The sequence below is a fragment of the Pelophylax lessonae genome, assembly GCF_965119305.1.
Source record: "Pelophylax lessonae genome assembly, chromosome: 12".
Lineage (NCBI taxonomy): Eukaryota > Metazoa > Chordata > Amphibia > Anura > Ranidae > Pelophylax > Pelophylax lessonae.
The window spans coordinates 149,412,300-149,431,124 of record NC_138779.1 but is presented as its reverse complement, the minus strand read 5'-3'; the positions used below and the strand labels follow the sequence as shown (position 1 = coordinate 149,431,124).

Genomic DNA, 18,825 nt, shown 5'->3' with positions numbered 1-18,825 from the left:
TTCTTTTTTCTCTCTTTGCTGCATAAAGGACAAATGTAGATGAATCCATGAAAGAAGTCTCACCAGATGCCCAAGCAGCTCGCAAAATCAGACATGATTCACCAGACCCTTCCTCGCCTCAGACAAGCAGACCTGACTCTCCAGATTTCTTTCCATCACAGAAAAGGAGGCATGACTCTACAGACTCTTCTCCAATGCAGAAAGGGAGGAATGATTATCCTGACTCTTCCTCACCACGGAAAGGAAGGCATGACTCACCAGACTCCTCTCCAGACCTCTCTTCACCACATACAGAAAGATGTGGCTCTCCAGACATCTCTCCAACACAGAAAGGAAGGAGTGGCTCTAATGACCTCTCCCCACCAAGGAAAGAAAGGCGTGCCCCTCCAGACCTCTCCCCACCAAGGAAAGGAAGGCCTGGCTCTCCAGACCTCTCCCCACCACGGAAAGGAAGACGGGGCTCTCCAGACCCCTCTCCACCACGAAAAGGAAGGCGGGGCTCTCCAGACCCCTCTCCACCACGAAAAGGAAGGCGGGGCTCTCCAGACCTCTCTCCACCACGAAAAGGAAGGCGGGGCTCTCCAGACCTCTCTCCACCACGAAAAGGAAGGCGGGGCTCTCCAGACCTCTCTCCACCACGAAAAGGAAGGCGGGGCTCTCCAGACCTCTCTCCACCGCGGAAAGGAAGGCGGGGCTCTCCAGACCTCTCTCCACCGCGGAAAGGAAGGCGGGGCTCTCCAGACCTCTCTCCACCGCGGAAAGGAAGGCGGGGCTCTCCAGACCTCTCTCCACCGCGGAAAGGAAGGCAGGGCTCTCCAGACCTCTCTCCACCACGGAAAGGAAGGCGGGGCTCTCCACACCTCTCTCCACCACGGAAAGGAGGGCGGGGCTCTCCACACCTCTCTTCACCACGGAAAGGAGGGCAGGGCTCTCCAGACCTCTCTCCACCACGGAAAGGAAGGCGGGGCTCTCCAGACCTCTCTCCAGCACGGAAAGGAAGGCGGGGCTCTCCAGACCTCTCTCTACCACGGAAAGGAAGGCGGGGCTCCCCAGACCTCTTTCCACGACAGAAAGGGAGGCGGGGCTCCCCAGACCTCTTTCCACGACAGAAAGGAAGATTGGCCTCCCCAGACCTCTCTCCACCACAGAAAGGAAGGCGGGGCTCTCCCAACCTCTCCCCGCCACGCAAAGGAAGGCGGGGCTCTCCTGACCTCTCCCCGCCACGCAAGGGAAGACGGGGCTCTCCTGACCTCTCCCCACCACGCAAAGGAAGGCAGGGCTCTCCTGACCTCTCCCCGCCAAGCAAAGGAAGGCGGGGCTCTCCCAACCCCTCCCCGCCACGCAAAGGAAGGTGGGGCTCTCCAGACCTCTCCCCATCACGCAAGGGAAGGCGGGGCTCTCCAGCCCTCTCCCCATCACGCAAGGGAAGGCGGGGCTCTCCAGCCCTCTCCCCATCACGCAAGGGAAGGTGGGGCTCTCCGGCCCTCTCCCCATCACGCAAGGGAAGGTGGGGCTCTCCGGCCCTCTCCCCATCACGCAAGGGAAGGTGGGGCTCTCCAACCCTCTCCCCACCACGCAAAGGAAGGCGGGGCTCTCCAACCCTCTCCCCACCACGCAAAGGAAGGCGGGGCTCTCCGACCCTCTCCCCACCACGCAAAGGAAGGCGGGGCTCTCCGGCCCTCTCCCCACCACGCAAAGGAAGGCGGGGCTCTCCGGCCCTCTCCCCACCACGCAAAGGAAGGCGGGGCTCTCCGGCCCTCTCCCCACCACGCAAAGGAAGGCGGGCCTCTCCGGCCCTCTCCCCACCACGCAAGGGAAGGCAGGGTTCCCTGGACCCCTCCCCACCACGCAAGGGAAGGCTGGACTCTCCGGACCCCTCCCCGCCACGCAAGGGAAGGCTGGGCTCTCCGGACCCCTCCCCACCACGCAAGGGAAGGCTGGGCTTTCCGGACCTCTCCCCATCACGCAAGGGAAAGCGGGGCTCTCCTGACCTCTCCCCATCACGCAAGGGAAGGAGGGGCTCACCGAACACTTCTCCACCCAAAAAATACCAACAAGATGGCATAAGATGTTCTCCTTCTAGAGTACTAAAAAAGGACTATAAGAAGAATTCCTCACCAAGGCACGATAAATATTGTTCCCCAGAATCTTCACCTAAGCATTGGAGAAAAAATGAAGTAAATACTTATTCAGGCTCTGCTTCATTTCCTCATAGTAAGAAAAAACATTCTCCAAGTCCATCCTCTACCAAAAATAGACAAGACTCCTGGCTTCAGAAAAACAGAATGCGCTCCTCTGATTCTTCTCCAAAGAAAGGAACAGATAGAAGCCTGCCATATGGTCGTTCATCTCCTTATTCCTCCACACGGCATGATTCTGATTCTGACCTTTCCCCTCCCAGAAAAATGGAGAGAAGACCCACACAAGACAGACAGAGAAAAGGTGGGGGTCCTTTTATCTTTTCATTTTATTTGTGAAATGTTATTTGATAGTATTCCTTGCAATGAAGTGTTACTAATTTATGAATTAGAAAGCAGCTTCTATAAATGCAGATAATCCTTTTTATGATATGGTTGAAGTGTATTTAAAGTGGTTCTAAAGTGAAAATGTTTTTACTTTAAAGCACTCCCTGCATTAAGGTAAAAAAACGTTCCACCACTTGTAACGACCTTCTTCCCCCCCCCCCCCCCTCCCTTTCCTAGTCTCACATAGGCTCTTGATGCTGTCAGTCAAATCCTGTGGGAAGGGAGCAGGGGATGTGGCCAAGCTGCGCTATGTGTGTCTATGGTTGCACACAGCCTGGCTTGGGAGCACGCCCGCACAAGTGCCTCCACATTAAACAAAAGGTTTAATATCATTTGGACCAGTTGGGGACTTTAAGCGGTATTAAACCCAGGATTAATTATGTAATATATTGCAGCTTACCAATTCTTAGAGATTGTGGCTGCCTTTGTTTTCTTTTTTTTTTTTTTTTTTCCCCTCTGCTTTCATCTGGTGATCTGGTCAGGTTTACATATCTGCGATGCAGCACATCGGATGTAATTCACACAGGAAAATCCTGTAAAAATCACTTGAGGTGTGTTGGTGGTGCGATTTGAGCCATTTGTTTGTATGGCTCCAATCGCACCAAATGTGCACGAAAAAGGTGCAGAACCCTTTTCTTTTTCCTGCACTGGAATCGGTACGCAAATATGTAATCCTTCTATTTAAAGTGCATCAAAATTCATATAACAAATTCATATATAGTTACAATTAATTTAACATGCATCTAAACATAGATGATTCTTAGGTGTTTAAAACAGAGAAACGCAATTCATTTAGCATGTAATTGGTGAAACACATCAGTGTTTGAAGTGCAAAGAAAGTTTATTTGATTCGACCATTGTGATTGTATAGTCCCAAAGAAAGTTTATAAAAATCCTTAGTGCGCACAAAGAAATCTTCCTGTGATTTTTTTTTTTTTTTTTTTTTTACTTTTTATACTACTGTTTCTCTCAATAAACTCCGGTGGTGATGATATCCACCTTGTGTATTTAAATGTGATGATTGCAGCTCACCTCAAGGCTTTATCTATATTCTCATTTAAATCAAATGCGCTTATCAGCACTTCTGTCCTTCGTGCTGGTAATGCCGGTAGTTCTGTCCTGTGATGAAATAATGTGTGCTGTGACGTAATGCGTAGGGAGTAGGGTGATGTTTGATCCCTGAATCACGGTCGAACTGGAGGGTCTGTACTGCAGTGGAGTTTGCAGTTTGCTCTAATCTTAACTGTGTGTGATTCATTAATGGATAAATGGAAAAAGAGTAGCGCACGAGATCACCTTTATCTGACTCAAGATGTTGTAAGCAAGCTATCAAAGATACTGCTAGACAAACGTTACAAAAAAGAAAAATAATATTCAGGAAAGAGATAATGTCCCTTCAGTCCATGAAATCCAAGGATAAGTGAAATGAATTGAATTACTGGATCACCGTCCACCACCAGGTGTCACACCAAGAAATATTAGAATTGGCAACTCACCAGAACTCAATGCTCAGGTGTTCTCACACAAGAGCAAACTGCGCAGAAATGTTAGATGGATATAGAGCCAAAACCTGTTCACCACTGCTTCATAACAAATCCTTGCACGCACTCCCTCGGTATACCGATATCATGGAGAGAAAGAATGGCCCCACATAGTGAAGTACCGTAACCACAATTGCTTTATTAAAAGTAAAAATGTTGCACTCACATGTATAAGCTCATCAATAAGCATATAATCACATAATGCTTGGTAGAAGGAAACCTAGCTCGTCCAGTCCCCGGGCTCACTCCACGCCAGCCCTGTACCTTCCGGCTCCTCTCATTGGTTGTATTGTATGAATGTATTAAGGCCGTTCTCTGCCCCGCCTCCACCCCGCCTCCTCTGCCCGCCTCCTCTCATTGAGTTTTATTCATACAATACAACTCAGAGAGGAGGCGGGACAGAGAACAGCCTTAATACATTCATACAATACAACCAATGAGAGGAGGCGGGGCAGAGAACGGCCTTAATACATTCATACAATACAACCAATGAGAGGAGGCGGGGCGGAGGCGGGGCAGAGAACGGCCTTAATACATTCATACAATACAACTTAATGAGAGGAGGCGGGGCGAAGGCGGGGCAGGCACGGCTCACTACAGCTCAGCTACTGCGAGATTTCTGGAATAGAATACATCCCAGCAGACACTGCGAATCGCCGAATGACGTCATCGCCGATCGGACCCGGAAGTGAGGAGAGGAGGAATAAAGCAGAAATTAAGGTATTTACTAGCAAAAAAAAAAAAAAAAAAAGTTTCCATTAGTAAAAGCCATTTTAAAGGGGATTAAATAGATCTAAAGTTCCAAAAATGGGTGGAACTCCACTTTAAATATGAGATGGATATCATCACCACAGGAGTTTAGGTTTGGTTTTTTAGTTTTTAGTTTTTCTTTGGTGAAACAAATCGGTGTTTGAAGTGCATTTAGATGTTATATGAATTGAGTTTCTCTGTTTTAAACACCTAAGAATCCTCTGTTTAGATGCATGGTAATTATTTGTACCTACAGTATCTCACAAAAGTGAGTACACCCCTCACATTTTTGTAAATATTTTATTATACCTTTTCATGTGAAAACACTGACGGAATTACACTTTGCTACAATGTAAAGTAGTGAGTGTACAGCTTGTATAACAGTGTAAATGTGCTGTCTCCTCAAAATAACTCAACACACAGCCATTAATGTCTAAACCGCTGGCAACAAAAGTGAGTACACCTTAAGTGAAAATGTCCAAATTGGGCCCAAAGTGTCAATCAATATTTTGTGTGGCCACCATTATTTTCCAGCACTGCCTTAACCCTCTTGGGCATGGAGTTCACCAGAGGTTCACAGGTTGCCACTAGAGTCCTCTTCAACTCCTCTATGACAACATCACAGAGCTGGTGGATGTTGGAGACCTTGCGCTCCTCCACATTCCGTTTGAGGATGCCCCACAGATGCTCAATAGGCTTTAGGTCTGGAGACATGCTTGGCCAGTTCATCACCTTTACCCTCAGCTTCTTTAGCAAGGCAGTAGTCGTCTTGGAGGTGTGTTTGGGGTCGTTATAATGTTGAAATACTGCCCTGCGGCCCAGTCTCCGAGGGGAGGGGATCATGCTCTGCTACAGTATGTCACAGTACATGTTGGCATTCATGGTTCCCTCAATGAACCGTAGCTCCCCAGTGCTGGCAGCACTCATGCAGCCCCTAACCGTGACACTCCAACCACTATGCTTGACTGTAGGCAAGACACACTTGTCTTTGTACTCCTCACTTTGTTGCCGCCAAACACGCTTGACACCATCTGAACCAAATTCGTCTCTTAGTTTCATCAGACCACAGGACATGGTTCCAGTATTCCACATCCTTAGTCAGCTTGTCTTCAGCAAACTGTTTGTGGACTTTCTTGTGCATCATCTTTAGAAGAGGCTTCCTCCTGGGATGACAGCCATGCAGACCACTTTAATGGCAGTGTGCTGCATATGGTCTGAGCATTGACAGGCTGACCCCCCCCCTCCCCTTCAACCTCTGCAGCAATAGGCAGCACTCATAGGTCTATTTCCCAAAGACAACCTCTGGAATATAACGCTGAGTATGTGCACTCAACTTCTTTGGTCGACCATGGTGAGGCCTGTTCTGAGTGGAGACAAGAATAAAATACCAGGGAGTAGGTGTGATCACGATATTGAATCCATAAGGATATGATATCTCAGTTTTGTTGGTATGTTTAGTACCAGGAACCACAGGCAACTGTAATAATACTGTAGGAAAAAGAGGGGGGGAGGTATTGAGGGGGTAAAGATCCTCTCAAGATAGTTGCAATTACTTGGCTCACAAGTTACTGAGGTGCATAAGTAGACTTTATTGGTGATATCAAAAAAAAGAATTGCAAAAAACAATAAGTTAACATATAAAATTGAAAGTAGAGAAAGATGACTAGTTATAATCATCTATTGTAAACATTGCTCTCTGGACCGGTTTCGGTGGGGCAGCTTATCAATAAGCAAGATACCCCGCCGTGCCTAGCCCACCCTCAGAGGTAGTGGTAATTGGGAGCGAGAGCTCCGATGTGACAGAATATTTCTTCTTTGATTAGATATATTTATAATGGAACCATATGTAGCCTTTGGAAATGAAACACTTGCAAATCACAGGTAATTGTATATACTTCTATCAAAACAAACAAATAAAGTATTAAATCTCAATGTGTGTAGAGTATGCCAGTGGTGTAACCAAAGGGGCTACTGCCGACTCTCAATTTGTATAGGAAAAAATTGTCAAAGTCACAATATGTTTTTCCAAGTAGATATAAAAGAATTTTTCTTGTTGTGGAGGAAGTTCAGTAATCGAAGAAAAGAATATACATTTTACTAATGATCTTTTAGATATGTACGTTGGAGCTCATATTTGTGAAAAGATGACAGCGCTGTAAGATAGTCTTAGTCTTATCTTTATGGGTACAACACTATGCAGCAAATGTTATTGGTATAATCTGTACGTGAGGGGGAGGAAAGATCGGGGAGGGGGGGAGGGTGGAGGGGGTCGGGTGAAGGATGTCAGATCCAGTAGATCCTGATTGCGGAAGGAGGGAGATGAAGCTGTATTTCTTTTTTGCATTTAGGGGGTAATGTCTGTGTTTAGTTCACCGGCAATGGGAGGCTCTTGATACCCGGGACCTGGACACAAATGAGTGTGATGAGTATCTTCTGGGCTATGCCCGATTGTAAGACAGTGTATCGAACCGTGTGTGTGTTGTCTCACCGCTCGTTGTCTGGTCGACCTGCCTCGGTATCTTAGAGCTACATTACCTCAAAGCTTCACGGGAACATCCAGATTTTGTAATCCTCTATGTGGTTTAAAACACCACGTTGTTTGCTGCTGTCCGTTGCTCCGTTCCACCAATATAGTGCTTTGTGTTAGATGCTGTGTTGCGGGATCTGGCAGGGGGGGGAAGAAGGTAAGGGGGAAGCTTTCTTTTCCTCCGGGCAAGTGCTTGGTCTTTTTCTGGTTGCTGTCTGAAAGTGTTGAGTCCTTTTTTGTTCAGATGTTGCAGCGGTTTAAAATTTCCATGGAGTCGGCCGGTTCCTATGCTGAGGATGGGCTGTTTGTGGTGGCGTCTGCCGTAAGCCGTTGACGCGTTTCGCGTGGTTTTACACGCTTCTTCAGAACGTGTTCCGAGGCAGGTCGACCAGACAACGAGCGGTGAGTAGAGACAACACACACACGGTTCGATACACTGTCTTACAATCGGGCATAGCCCAGAAGATACTCATCACACTTATTTGTGTCCAGGTCCCGGGTATCAAGAGCCTCCCATTGCCGGTGAACTAAACACAGACATTACCCCCTAAATGCAAAAAAGAAATACAGCTTCATCTCCCTCCTTCCGCAATCAGGATCTACTGGATCTGACATCCTTCACCCGACCCCCTCCACCCTCCCCCCCTCCCCGATCTTTCCTCCCCCTCACGTACAGATTATACCAATAACATTTGCTGCATAGTGTTGTACCCATAAAGATAAGACTAAGACTATCTTACAGCGCTGTCATCTTTTCACAAATATGAGCTCCAACGTACATATCTAAAAGATCATTAGTAAAATGTATATTCTTTTCTTCGATTACTGAACTTCCTCCACAACAAGAAAAATTCTTTTATATCTACTTGGAAAAACATATTGTGACTTTGACAATTTTTTCCTATACAAATTGAGAGTCGGCAGTAGCCCCTTTGGTTACACCACTGGCATACTCTACACACATTGAGATTTAATACTTTATTTGTTTGTTTTGATAGAAGTATATACAATTACCTGTGATTTGCAAGTGTTTCATTTCCAAAGGCTACATATGGTTCCATTATAAATATATCTAATCAAAGAAGAAATATTCTGTCCCATCGGAGCTCTCGCTCCCAATTACCACTACCTCTGAGGGTGGGCTAGGCACGGCGGGGTATCTTGCTTATTGATAAGCTGCCCCACCGAAACCGGTCCAGAGAGCAATGTTTACAATAGATGATTATAACTAGTCATCTTTCTCTACTTTCAATTTTATATGTTAACTTATTGTTTTTTGCAATTCTTTTTTTTGATATCACCAATAAAGTCTACTTGTGCACCTCAGTAACTTGTGAGCCAAGTAATTGCAACTATCTTGAGAGGATCTTTACCCCCTCAATACCTCCCCCCCTCTTTTTCCTACTGTTCTGAGTGGAACCTGTCCTGTTAAACCGCTGTATGGTCTTGCCCACCGTGCTGCAGCTCAGTTTCAGGGTCTTGGCAATCTTCTTAAAGCCTAAGCCATCTTTATGTAGAGCAACAATTCTTTTGTTCGGATCCTCAGAGAGTTCTTTGCCATGAGGTGGCATGTTAAACTTCCAGTGACCAGTATGAGAGATTGAGAGCGATAACACCAAATTTAACACACCTGCTCCCCATTCACACCTGAGACTTTGTAACACTAACGAGTCACATGACACCGAGGAGGGAAGATAGCCAATTGTGCCCAATTTGGACATTTTCACTTAGGGGTGTACTCACTTCTGTTGCCAGCGATTTAGACAATAATGGCTGTGTGTTGTTATTTTGAGGGGACAGGAAATTTACACTGTTATACAAGCTGTACACTCACTACTTTTGTTTTATTTAAAAAAGATGATCATTGGAAGTACCCCTGACTCAACTCTAGCTACTACATCTGCAGGACCGCTTATTCTGTTAAAAAACAGACATGCTGGCCAAATCACCAGGTGAAAATAAATGAAAGCGCCTAAAGAAGAAAACTTAACACAGCCACCACATCTAATAATTGTTTCCTTTGGGGTTTAATACTGCTTTAATGCATACAGACCCCTCTCTGAAACGCTTCAAAGATTTATCTTGGGTTTATTTAGTGTGCGGTTTTCCTCTTTCCCTGACACTGCTGATCTTGTCTGGATATGCTCTGTATTAGAACAACTTCTATGTAAATAAAGCTGCCAAACAGTGTTGTTAAATCCCAATGAAAAATACTATGTAACATCATTGTTTCATGGTATTTACTCTTTCATGTGCAGATCCAAGGGGTGACCTTCGATCTGCAAATGGTGCAAATTTAAATCTACCACTTTTTTTTTTTTTAAACCACATTTGTGCCTAGTTAAGGTTAGCTAGTGTGACAGGTGACATGCTGGGGGGGTCCACGACCAGCCAGACTATGCGTGTCTCACAATGGTACATCGGCCATAATAGACACACTATAAGACGGCATCTGTTTCTTACGCCAATGGGGAATTCTCTTGGATCTCAAGGCTCTGAACCACTTTGTGTGGGTTCAGAAATTTTGGATGGAGTCTATACGCACTATAGTAGATTTCCTTCATTAAGGGGATCTTTTGACTTCTATCGATCTCAAGGACGCTTACCTTCATATTCCAATATATTTCAGGCATCAGCATTCTTCGTTTTTCGGTGGGCGAGGAACACTATCAAATCATGGCGTTGCCTATTGCTCTCGCCTCAGCTCCTCGGGTCGGGTGTTCACAAAGGTTTTGGCCCCAGTTCTGGACCTGCTATGACAGAAGGGGATCACGGTATTGGGTTACCTGGATGTTCTGCTTCTGTGTGCAGAGTTTCTCAGCTCTAGAAGCTTACTTGGACGTTACTGTGTGAACTCTATAGGAGTTGGGTTGGACACAAAATTTTCAGAAATTGACACTGACTCCATCCACCAAGCTGGACTACTTGGGTCTGACACTGGACTCAGCGTCAGCCCGGGTGTTTTTCCTGAGGCGGAACTTCTGAAGCTACAGGGTGCAGTTCGTGTCCTGTTGTCCGACCATCTGTCGTCGCTCAGGACTTACATGCAAGTGCTGGGTCTGATGGTTTCCACCTTCGAGGCGGTTTTGTTTGCGCAGTTCCATTCCAGACCTCGGCAAAGGGAGGTTCTGACCAAATGGAACAAGGATCCTCTGTCTTTGGACAATTTGATCCTGTTGAGTCGGGGTTCAAGGGAGTCTCTGCTACAGTGGCTCCGCTCCCCGGCCCTTCGTCTGGGAAAATACTTTCTTCCCCTGTATTTGACTGTGATCACCTTTAGGAGTGTACTCGGCCCAAGGTGTTTTGGACTCGAGAGGAGCCTGTTAGAGTTTCTACAACTAGGTATAGATAAAAGTTTGGCCCTGGGCACCATCAAGGGCCAGATTTCTGCTTTGGCCATATTTTTCTAAAGGCTGTTGGCGGTGAAGTCCTTGGTTCACACTTTTCTGCAGGGAGTTCGCCATCTGGTTCCGACGTTGAGATCCCTGGTGCCTCCGCGGGACCTCAATTTGGTATTGTCGGTACTTCAAAAGCCTCAATTTGAAAATATTCGAGAACTTCCTCTGCTCACTCTGTCGCAGAAGGTGGACTTCTTAGTCACTATTACTTCCGCACGTAGGGTGTCGAAGTTGGCTGCGTTGTCCTGTCGGTCATCTTACCTGGTGATTCAAAGGGACAAAGTGGTGTTGCGACCCTGTCAGGCGTTCCTTCCTAAGGTTGTCCCGGGGTTTAATTTGAATGAAGATAGTGTGTTACCATCCTTATGACCCAAGTCGAAACATCCTAAGGAAATTGCTTTACATTCCTTGGCTGTGGTCGGGGCGATTCAGATGTACCTGGCGATTCGGTGACTGAAAATCCGATTCTTTGTTCTTACTGATGGATCTCGTAAGGGGCATGCCGGATCTGCTGGAACCATTTTCAAGGGGATCAGGCAGACGGTGGTGCAGGCCTATTCCATTAAGGGTCAGGTTCCTCCTTTCCCTGTTAAGGCGCATTCTATGAGGGCGCTTAGTGCCTCCTGGGCCTTCTGTCATCGGGCGTCAGTAGTTCAGGTGTGCAAGGCGGCTATATGGTCGTCTGTACACACATTCTCATAGGTTTATAAGGTGGATGTACTTGCATCTTCGGATGTGGCAGTTGGCTGCAAAAATTTGCAGGTTGCAGAGGCTTCCGCTTCTTAAGGGTGTAATTTTTATTCCTGGCGATGAGCTCCAGTTGTTACTAGTATGACTTCTGTTTTTACCTGGTTGGTTATGTTTAGCCTTGTTGGGAATTCTATGTATTGCTGTGTTTTTCCCACTTCTCATATTGACACTGCTTTGGGACATCCCAATGGTCTAGAAGACATGGAGCTGTGTCCATCAGTGAACGAAAGAGAACTAGATTTTTGTCTTACCGTAAAATCTTTTTCTCTGAGATTCACTGATGGACATAGCACCCGCCCCTCTGTTGGGTTGAGTTCTATGTTCTTCTGACACTGCTGGTTACAAACTGACTGCCTCAGGGACGTAACCAAAAAGGTTTCTGCGTAGTCCTACTTCTGAAGAGAGAGCAGCATAAAGCCCAATGGTCTAAAACAGGGCTTCCCAAACTTTTTTGGGCTGAGACCCACTTCTGAATACAGTTATTTTTCGTGACCCACTTGCTTGTAATTGAATATTGTAAAGTGCTACAGAATTTGTTGGCGCTATAGAAATGCAAATAATAATAATGCATATTTTAAAGGGAGGGGGATGTTAAATTAAAAATAGAAGCTGCCATGAACTCTTGACACCGCCGGGCCACCTGGTCCTCCTATGACACAGAGGCTGTCCTCTCTGCCCGCTATAGCTGAGAGAATCCCGCCACCAGTCTAGCCACCCCCGCTCCTGCCAGCAAGACCGAGGTGCTGGCTCTGCACCCCATGAACATATCCTACAACCTACATAACAGCCCACATATGTACTCACTGATGCAAGTATCCTCCTCGTGGGAAATGCAGACCAGCCTCCATAAACTGCGTAGGCAAGGTACTGATTCCATCGCGATTTGATTGCTCTGGCTCTCTGTAATTTGCACAGGCCCGCACAGCACAATTTAAGCGGGCCCGCTCTCAGTGATTTCCGGCTCAGCGCGACCCACCAGTGGGTCCTGACCCACAGTTTGGGAACTCCTGGTCTAAAAGACATGGAGCTGTGTCCATCAGTGAACCTCAGAGAAAAGGATTTTATGGTAAGACAAAAATCCATTTTTTTTTTTTACACTTTCATCTAACTTTCTTCCTTTGATCCTGCCTGCGATAAAACTTCCTTACTTTAATTCTTCCTGTGATTGATTGACTGATCTTCCCTTTGATTTTTTTTTTCTGCAATCGGCCAAGCGACCCTTCCTTTGTTATTTTTGTGCTAGTAATTTTTTGCAACGTTATTTATCCTTTTCCATATATTACAATACCTAGTTGATCCTACCTGTTCCTGTTAGTAAACGGACATCCTGCTCTCTGAAGCATCTGTATCTCCCGCTTTCCCCCTCCCTTCCTGTCATTTTTATGGTCTGTGTGGAGCCCCTCCCCTTCCCTCCTGAAACTGAAACTAACAGCAGAGGAATGTGAGCCCCTCTCACTGGAGTGTCTGCTAGAGAGAAAGCTCCAAGAAAAATGTTTATGCACCTTTAATGGGAGTTTATTGTGGAGACTTGACAACCACTGTAAGTTTAAAAAAAAAAAAAAAGAAATGTTACATTTTTTTGAAAAAAAAAAAAACACATTTAAAAAAAAAACCTCAAAGAAACATAAAAGCCCCCTAACCCTACATATATGCACATATAAAGGGTGCACGTGTACAAAAATGGCAAGTGCACAATGCATATTGAATGTCACTGTGCTTACCAGCGTGAGAAAAATCTGTATCCATCATTTACTGGTAACTCTAAATTGATGAGCTGTAAAATATTTTTAGGTGTCCCCTATGGACAATTTTGGGTATCCTAAATTTTCTTTTTTTTGGAAATAGATTTTTATTGAAAATTTTAAACATACAATAATAGTCGCGTATCCACAAACATTGCAGGAACACAGAATATAAAATGAATTGCGTAGAAAAAACGGTGTATAATTGGTAAAGAGTGTCAACTAGATATGCAATAATCCAAAACAGAGATTACAAAGACAACAGTGGGAGTGGACACGGCAACCCATCTCCCCCACAGCACCCCAAATGGGAAAAATCTGTGGCAGGGTAGATCATTGGTTGAAACTGCAGGAAGCTTCAAAATGTAGCTCAATTTTAGAGTGTCATAATAAAAAGGCAACTACTGCCTTTTTATTCAGCTGGGTCTCTGCTTTCAGAAAATATGTAATATTCTTTGAGAGTTTTAAGTAATAGTCAGACCTAAAATGTTCATCTTTATTTGTGTGGTGTGTAGCATTTGGTGGAAACTCAATGGCCACTTGGCTGTAAGGTTCACATTTTTACAGTATATCTAGTTTTCAGATTTATAACTTTATTTAATTTTTGCACCTTACTCTACAGCTCGACAGAGAGACTCTGACTCAGACTTGTCTCCCCCAAGGCATACCCAGCAGAGGGATTCTGATTCAGACCTGTCGCCTCCTCGACGTGCAGATAGAGACCAAGACAGTTTACCTCCATGCAGCAGAGTTGAGTCAGAAAGAGGTTCTTCATACTCACAGAGAAGTGGAGGTTCCAAGGTAAGCGAGAAGAGTTAGAGTAAGAGAAAAGAATAAAGACAGGGAAAAAAAAGGGGGGGGGGGAGATCAGGGCCACGGAATGAGGATGGGGCAGAGAATGATACCTATACCTGAGAGGTCCCAAAAGGTGTAGTTACAAAGGCCTCAAAAATGGAAGAAAACAGAAAATGTGACCAGACTGTCCACATAATTTTGTGAGAATCAGGCTTATTATTCTCCCAGGCTAGCATGCTTTCCAGGTGTTTGATCCTGTCCATCTCGCAAACCCAATCTGCTAAGGAAGGAGTATACTGTTGGCGCCAATGTCTAGTGATAATAGAACGGGCTGCTTTAAGAAAGTGTCGAATGAAGCTTTTCTTGATTTTGTTTATAGGAGCCTGGCAAAATAGAAAGTACAGTTATGCGAGGTTCATTCAGGAACTTATATCCAACAAGTTTGTCATAGAATTGTAATATCGTATCCCAAAAAGAAATATACTAGGACAGGTGTCCCAGATATACAGTACAGACCAAAAGTTTGGACACACCTTCTCATTCAAAGAGTTTTCTTTATTTTCGTGACTATGAAAATTGTAGAGTCACACTTCAAGAGCTAGTCACCTGAAATGGTCTTCCAACAGTCTTGCAGTTCTCAGAGATGCTTAGCACTTGTTGGCCCTTTTGCCTTCACTCTGCGGTCCAGCTCACCCCAAACCATCTCCATTGGGTTCAGGTCCGGTGACTGTGGAGGCCAGGTCATCTGGCGCAGCACCCCATCACTCTCCTTGGTCAAATAGCCCTTACACAGCCTGGAGGTGTGTTTGGCGTCATTGTCCTGTTGAAAAATAAATGATGGTCCAACTAAACGCAAACCGGATGGAATAGCATGCCGCTGCAAGATGCTGTGGTAGCCATGCTGGTTCAGTATGCCTTCAATTTTGAATAAATCCCCAACAGTGTCACCAGCAAAGCACCCCCACGCCATCACACCTCCTCCTCCATGCTTCACGGTGGGAACCAGGCATGTAGAGTCCATCCGTTCACCTTTTCTGCGTCGCACAAAGACACGGTGGTTGGAACCAAAGATCTCGAATTTGGGCTCATCATACCAAAGCACAGATTTCCACTGTTCTAATGTCCATTCCTTGTGTTCTTTAGCCCAAACAAGTCTCTTCTGCTTGTTGCCTTTCTTTAGCAGTGGTTTCCTAGCAGATATTCTACCATGAAGGCCTGATTCACACAGTCTCCTCTTAACAGTTGTTCTAGAGATGTGTCTGCTGCTAGAACTCCGTGTGCCATTGACCTGGTCTCTAATCTGAGCTGCTGTTAACCGAGGCTGGTGACTCGGATGAACTTATCCTCCGCAGCAGAGGTGACTCTTGGTCTTCCTTTCCTGGGGCGGTCTGCATTTGAGCCAGTTTCTTTGTAGCGCTTGATGGTTTTTGTGACTGCACTTGGGGACACTTTCAAAGTTTTCCCAATTTTTCGGACTGACTGACCTTCATTTCTTAAAGTAATGATGGCCACTCCTTTTCCTGTACTTAGCTGCTTTTTTCTTGCCATAATACAAATTCTAACAGTCTATTCAGTAGGACTATCAGCTGGGTATCCACCTGACTTCTGCACAACACAACTGATGGTCCCAACCTCATTTATAAGGCAAGAAATCACACTTATTAAACCTGACAGGGCACACCTATGAAGTGAAAACCATTTAAGGTGACTACCTCTTGAAGTGTGACTCTACAATTTTGATAGTCATGAAAATAAAGAAAACTCTTTGAATGAGAAGGTGTGTCCAAACTTTTGGTCTGTACTGTACGTCATTGTGCCATTGGCCTGTAAACATCTCCAAAATGTATCCGGGATGGTAGGGTCATTTCTATGTCAGATATTAGGGCAACTATACCATCTAGACACAATGCGGTAATTTCGTTCCTTTACATGAGAGGCTGTCTACAACTTACAAGCTGACCTCAATGCACTGTTTCATTGGGCAACTATGTGGCAAATGAGGTTTAATGTTGATAGAGAATTTATCTTCTTGTGCTGCAGCCCCATTTATTCTAGAGGACAGAGGCATACTCTGCAGGACCCTGCTGCCATAAGTACAGTTTACTTTCGATTTAAATGGGAACACGCAGTGCACATTCAAAAGAAAATGATGATTTCTGTGGAAAATCTGTGTGGCTTTGGGCATAGCAGCACAGTAAAGATCGCTGGAACAATCTACATATACCACAAGCCAAATGTCTTTCTAATGAATCTGATCAGACGGTTGTTAGTCACCTGATCGCTTTCTCTGACCCCTGGAAGGTAGGTGAGATGGGTGAGATGTCCGGGGTCTTTTAGAAAACCTGTCTAATTGAGTTTATATCGCATTAACCTTTTTTTTTTGTAAGAAAATAATTGAGCCTCTATGCGCAAGCACATACGATTGTAAAGTAAGCACTCACATTTGGGGGGGTGGGGGGGGGGGGTATACGTGCGAAAACATTGCTTGCACTACTTGTTTCCTATCGCCATGCACATCGGAGTGAGAGCCCTAATTCAAGCACCATTATTCACTGCTAACTCTAAAGTGATGACCTTTAAGGGTTTTTAAAGCATTACTTATGGGAAATAGGGTACCAAAGTTTGTCCTTGTTTTACGGGTGCACGCAATTTTAAAGCTCGACAGGTTGGGTAATATATCGCATTTGTTTGCCCTAAAATTAACTTTAGTGTATTTTTCACAGAAAAATTGTGCTTGATAAACCATTATGCAAATGTGTGTCATAAAAAATTGAATTATTTATATAATTATTTTATTCTCCAGAGTGTCAGTGAATGTTTAATGGTTGGGGGTTTTAAACGAATCTTCAGGCCTAAACGAAGAAATAGCCAAAATATCCACATATACACTAGAGTTTACTCCAGGGCAATACTTGCTACACCATACTTCTCTACCACAGAATACATACTACAAGTCACTGGCCTGCCATCTAGTCAATGCAGCCAGGCGATGCATTCCAGCTAAGTGGAGATCCACCACCCCCCTCCCCTCTTTAGGGGACTGGTATCAAAGGGTCAGACAAACAGCGGGAATGGAAGAAATGATCAGTGTAGCGAATGATAATCTACCCAAATTCTCCCAGGTTTGGGGGTGCTGGATACACTACCAGGACTCCCTTCTAAACAATTTACCCAGTCCAATTAACCCAAACAGGCCACGACTGACCTGCCCACTTGAAGACTACCAAAACACGAGGATGGATAGGATAACACTTTCTGAGCTACCAGTTTTCTTCCACCTATTTCAACATATGCATACAAAAACTCATTCACACATGCCCTCACCCTAAATACCGCAAACTCTCACCTCACTCCTCTTGCTACACCCTCAACCCCCCCCCCCCCCTCTTTATCAACGATACAATAAAATAACAAAGTGCTACTAACTTCAACTTCCTTTCCATCACTTAAACTAAACCTTACTGCAGAACCTGACATTACCCACACGACCCTATACCCTGTCAAGACTGAGTACAAACACCAGACAGAAAATCACACACACTAGCACTTATGATACCCTTTATACTACCCAGTCTTATGACCATGAATAACGCAAGAACCAAGACTTCTTCAGCTTTGGTTACTTTATGTGATGACATAATCTTTCAAATGTCATCCTACTTAATACTATCGGTAACGTAGATGTAAACCATCATGATCTCTCCTATTATCTATTATTGTTTGGAAGTTGTTACACATTTGCTTACATACTCCAATATTGTTGAAAAAAAAAAACTTAAGGCCTAAAATATTTTTTTAAATGTGTGCAAAAAAACACAAAAACTAGCTCTGACAGCAAAAGGGTTAATCATCTGTAAATATTTCAGATGCTGTCTGGTGGAAAAGTTGGCCTTGTCTCTGCTGATGTTTTGAGAGAAGAGAAGGAAGAGGAGAGGAGGGCACACAAAGATAACAGAAATCTAGAACGTGAGTGGAACACCACAGACTGATTTATAGATATAAATTATTGCATTTTTTCTTGAACAGCAATGCCATAGTTATTGGGGGTGTTGAGCAATGTCTCCTAAGCTTTGAATTGCAGTTTTTTCCTAAAGTGTACATTTAATAAGACAATGCATAGATCTTCCATATAGGGAAAGTGAAGGGTTTTTTCTCAGCGCTGTGTGTTGAAAACACAAATCCTTTCTTCTGTCTTTCTGTGGTTAAAATATGTGCCTGGGCAAAAAAATAAAAATAAAAAAACATATCCTAATGGTACAGAACACAAGCTGAATATTCATAGACCCCGAGTTAGACTGGTACCTTCAGGTTATTGGACACTGGCTAAACTGTGTTGGATATGCCCCCCTGGGTGTACATCATACAGAGAGTCTAAGTGAAAGGAGTAGAAAACCTAGAGGAATTTAATATAAGATGCCTGCAATTTTAAGCCTAACTATTTCAGTGACAGATTTTTTTTTATTACATCAGAAAAATATTTATCTTAATCAGTACAGTACAAGACACCCTGGGTTATAGGGGATTCAGTTGATGGGATAGTAACAAAAGCTCTGCTGGGCATGCCACCCAGGAGTACTCCCAATAGTCCCACCCCACTCCACGAGAGCTTAGTTTGTTTGCTAGTGTCCTAAGGTGATGGATCTCTTCTCCTTCACTTAAGAAATCCTTTCTTTCACCAGTTTATTATTTTTCTTCATATTCTTCAATCAACTTCTCACTGTCTTCTAATTTAAAAAAGGAGAAGCAGTGCATCTAGATCAGTGAAACCTTGGTGTATAACCTTGGGAAAGAAAATAA

General features: G+C 44.6%; 1 protein-coding gene across 1 annotated transcript in view; it reads left to right on the top strand.

The window, feature by feature from the left end:
• Positions 1–18,825, top strand: part of BUD13 (BUD13 homolog) — an 88,564-nt gene that overhangs the window by 42,435 nt on the left and 27,304 nt on the right. The window contains exons 5-7 of the mRNA XM_082273974.1: positions 29–2,442; positions 13,856–14,034; positions 17,895–17,994. Of these exons, the coding sequence (XP_082130100.1) occupies positions 29–2,442; positions 13,856–14,034; positions 17,895–17,994 (2,693 nt within the window). The remainder of the gene's footprint in view (positions 1–28; positions 2,443–13,855; positions 14,035–17,894; positions 17,995–18,825) is intronic.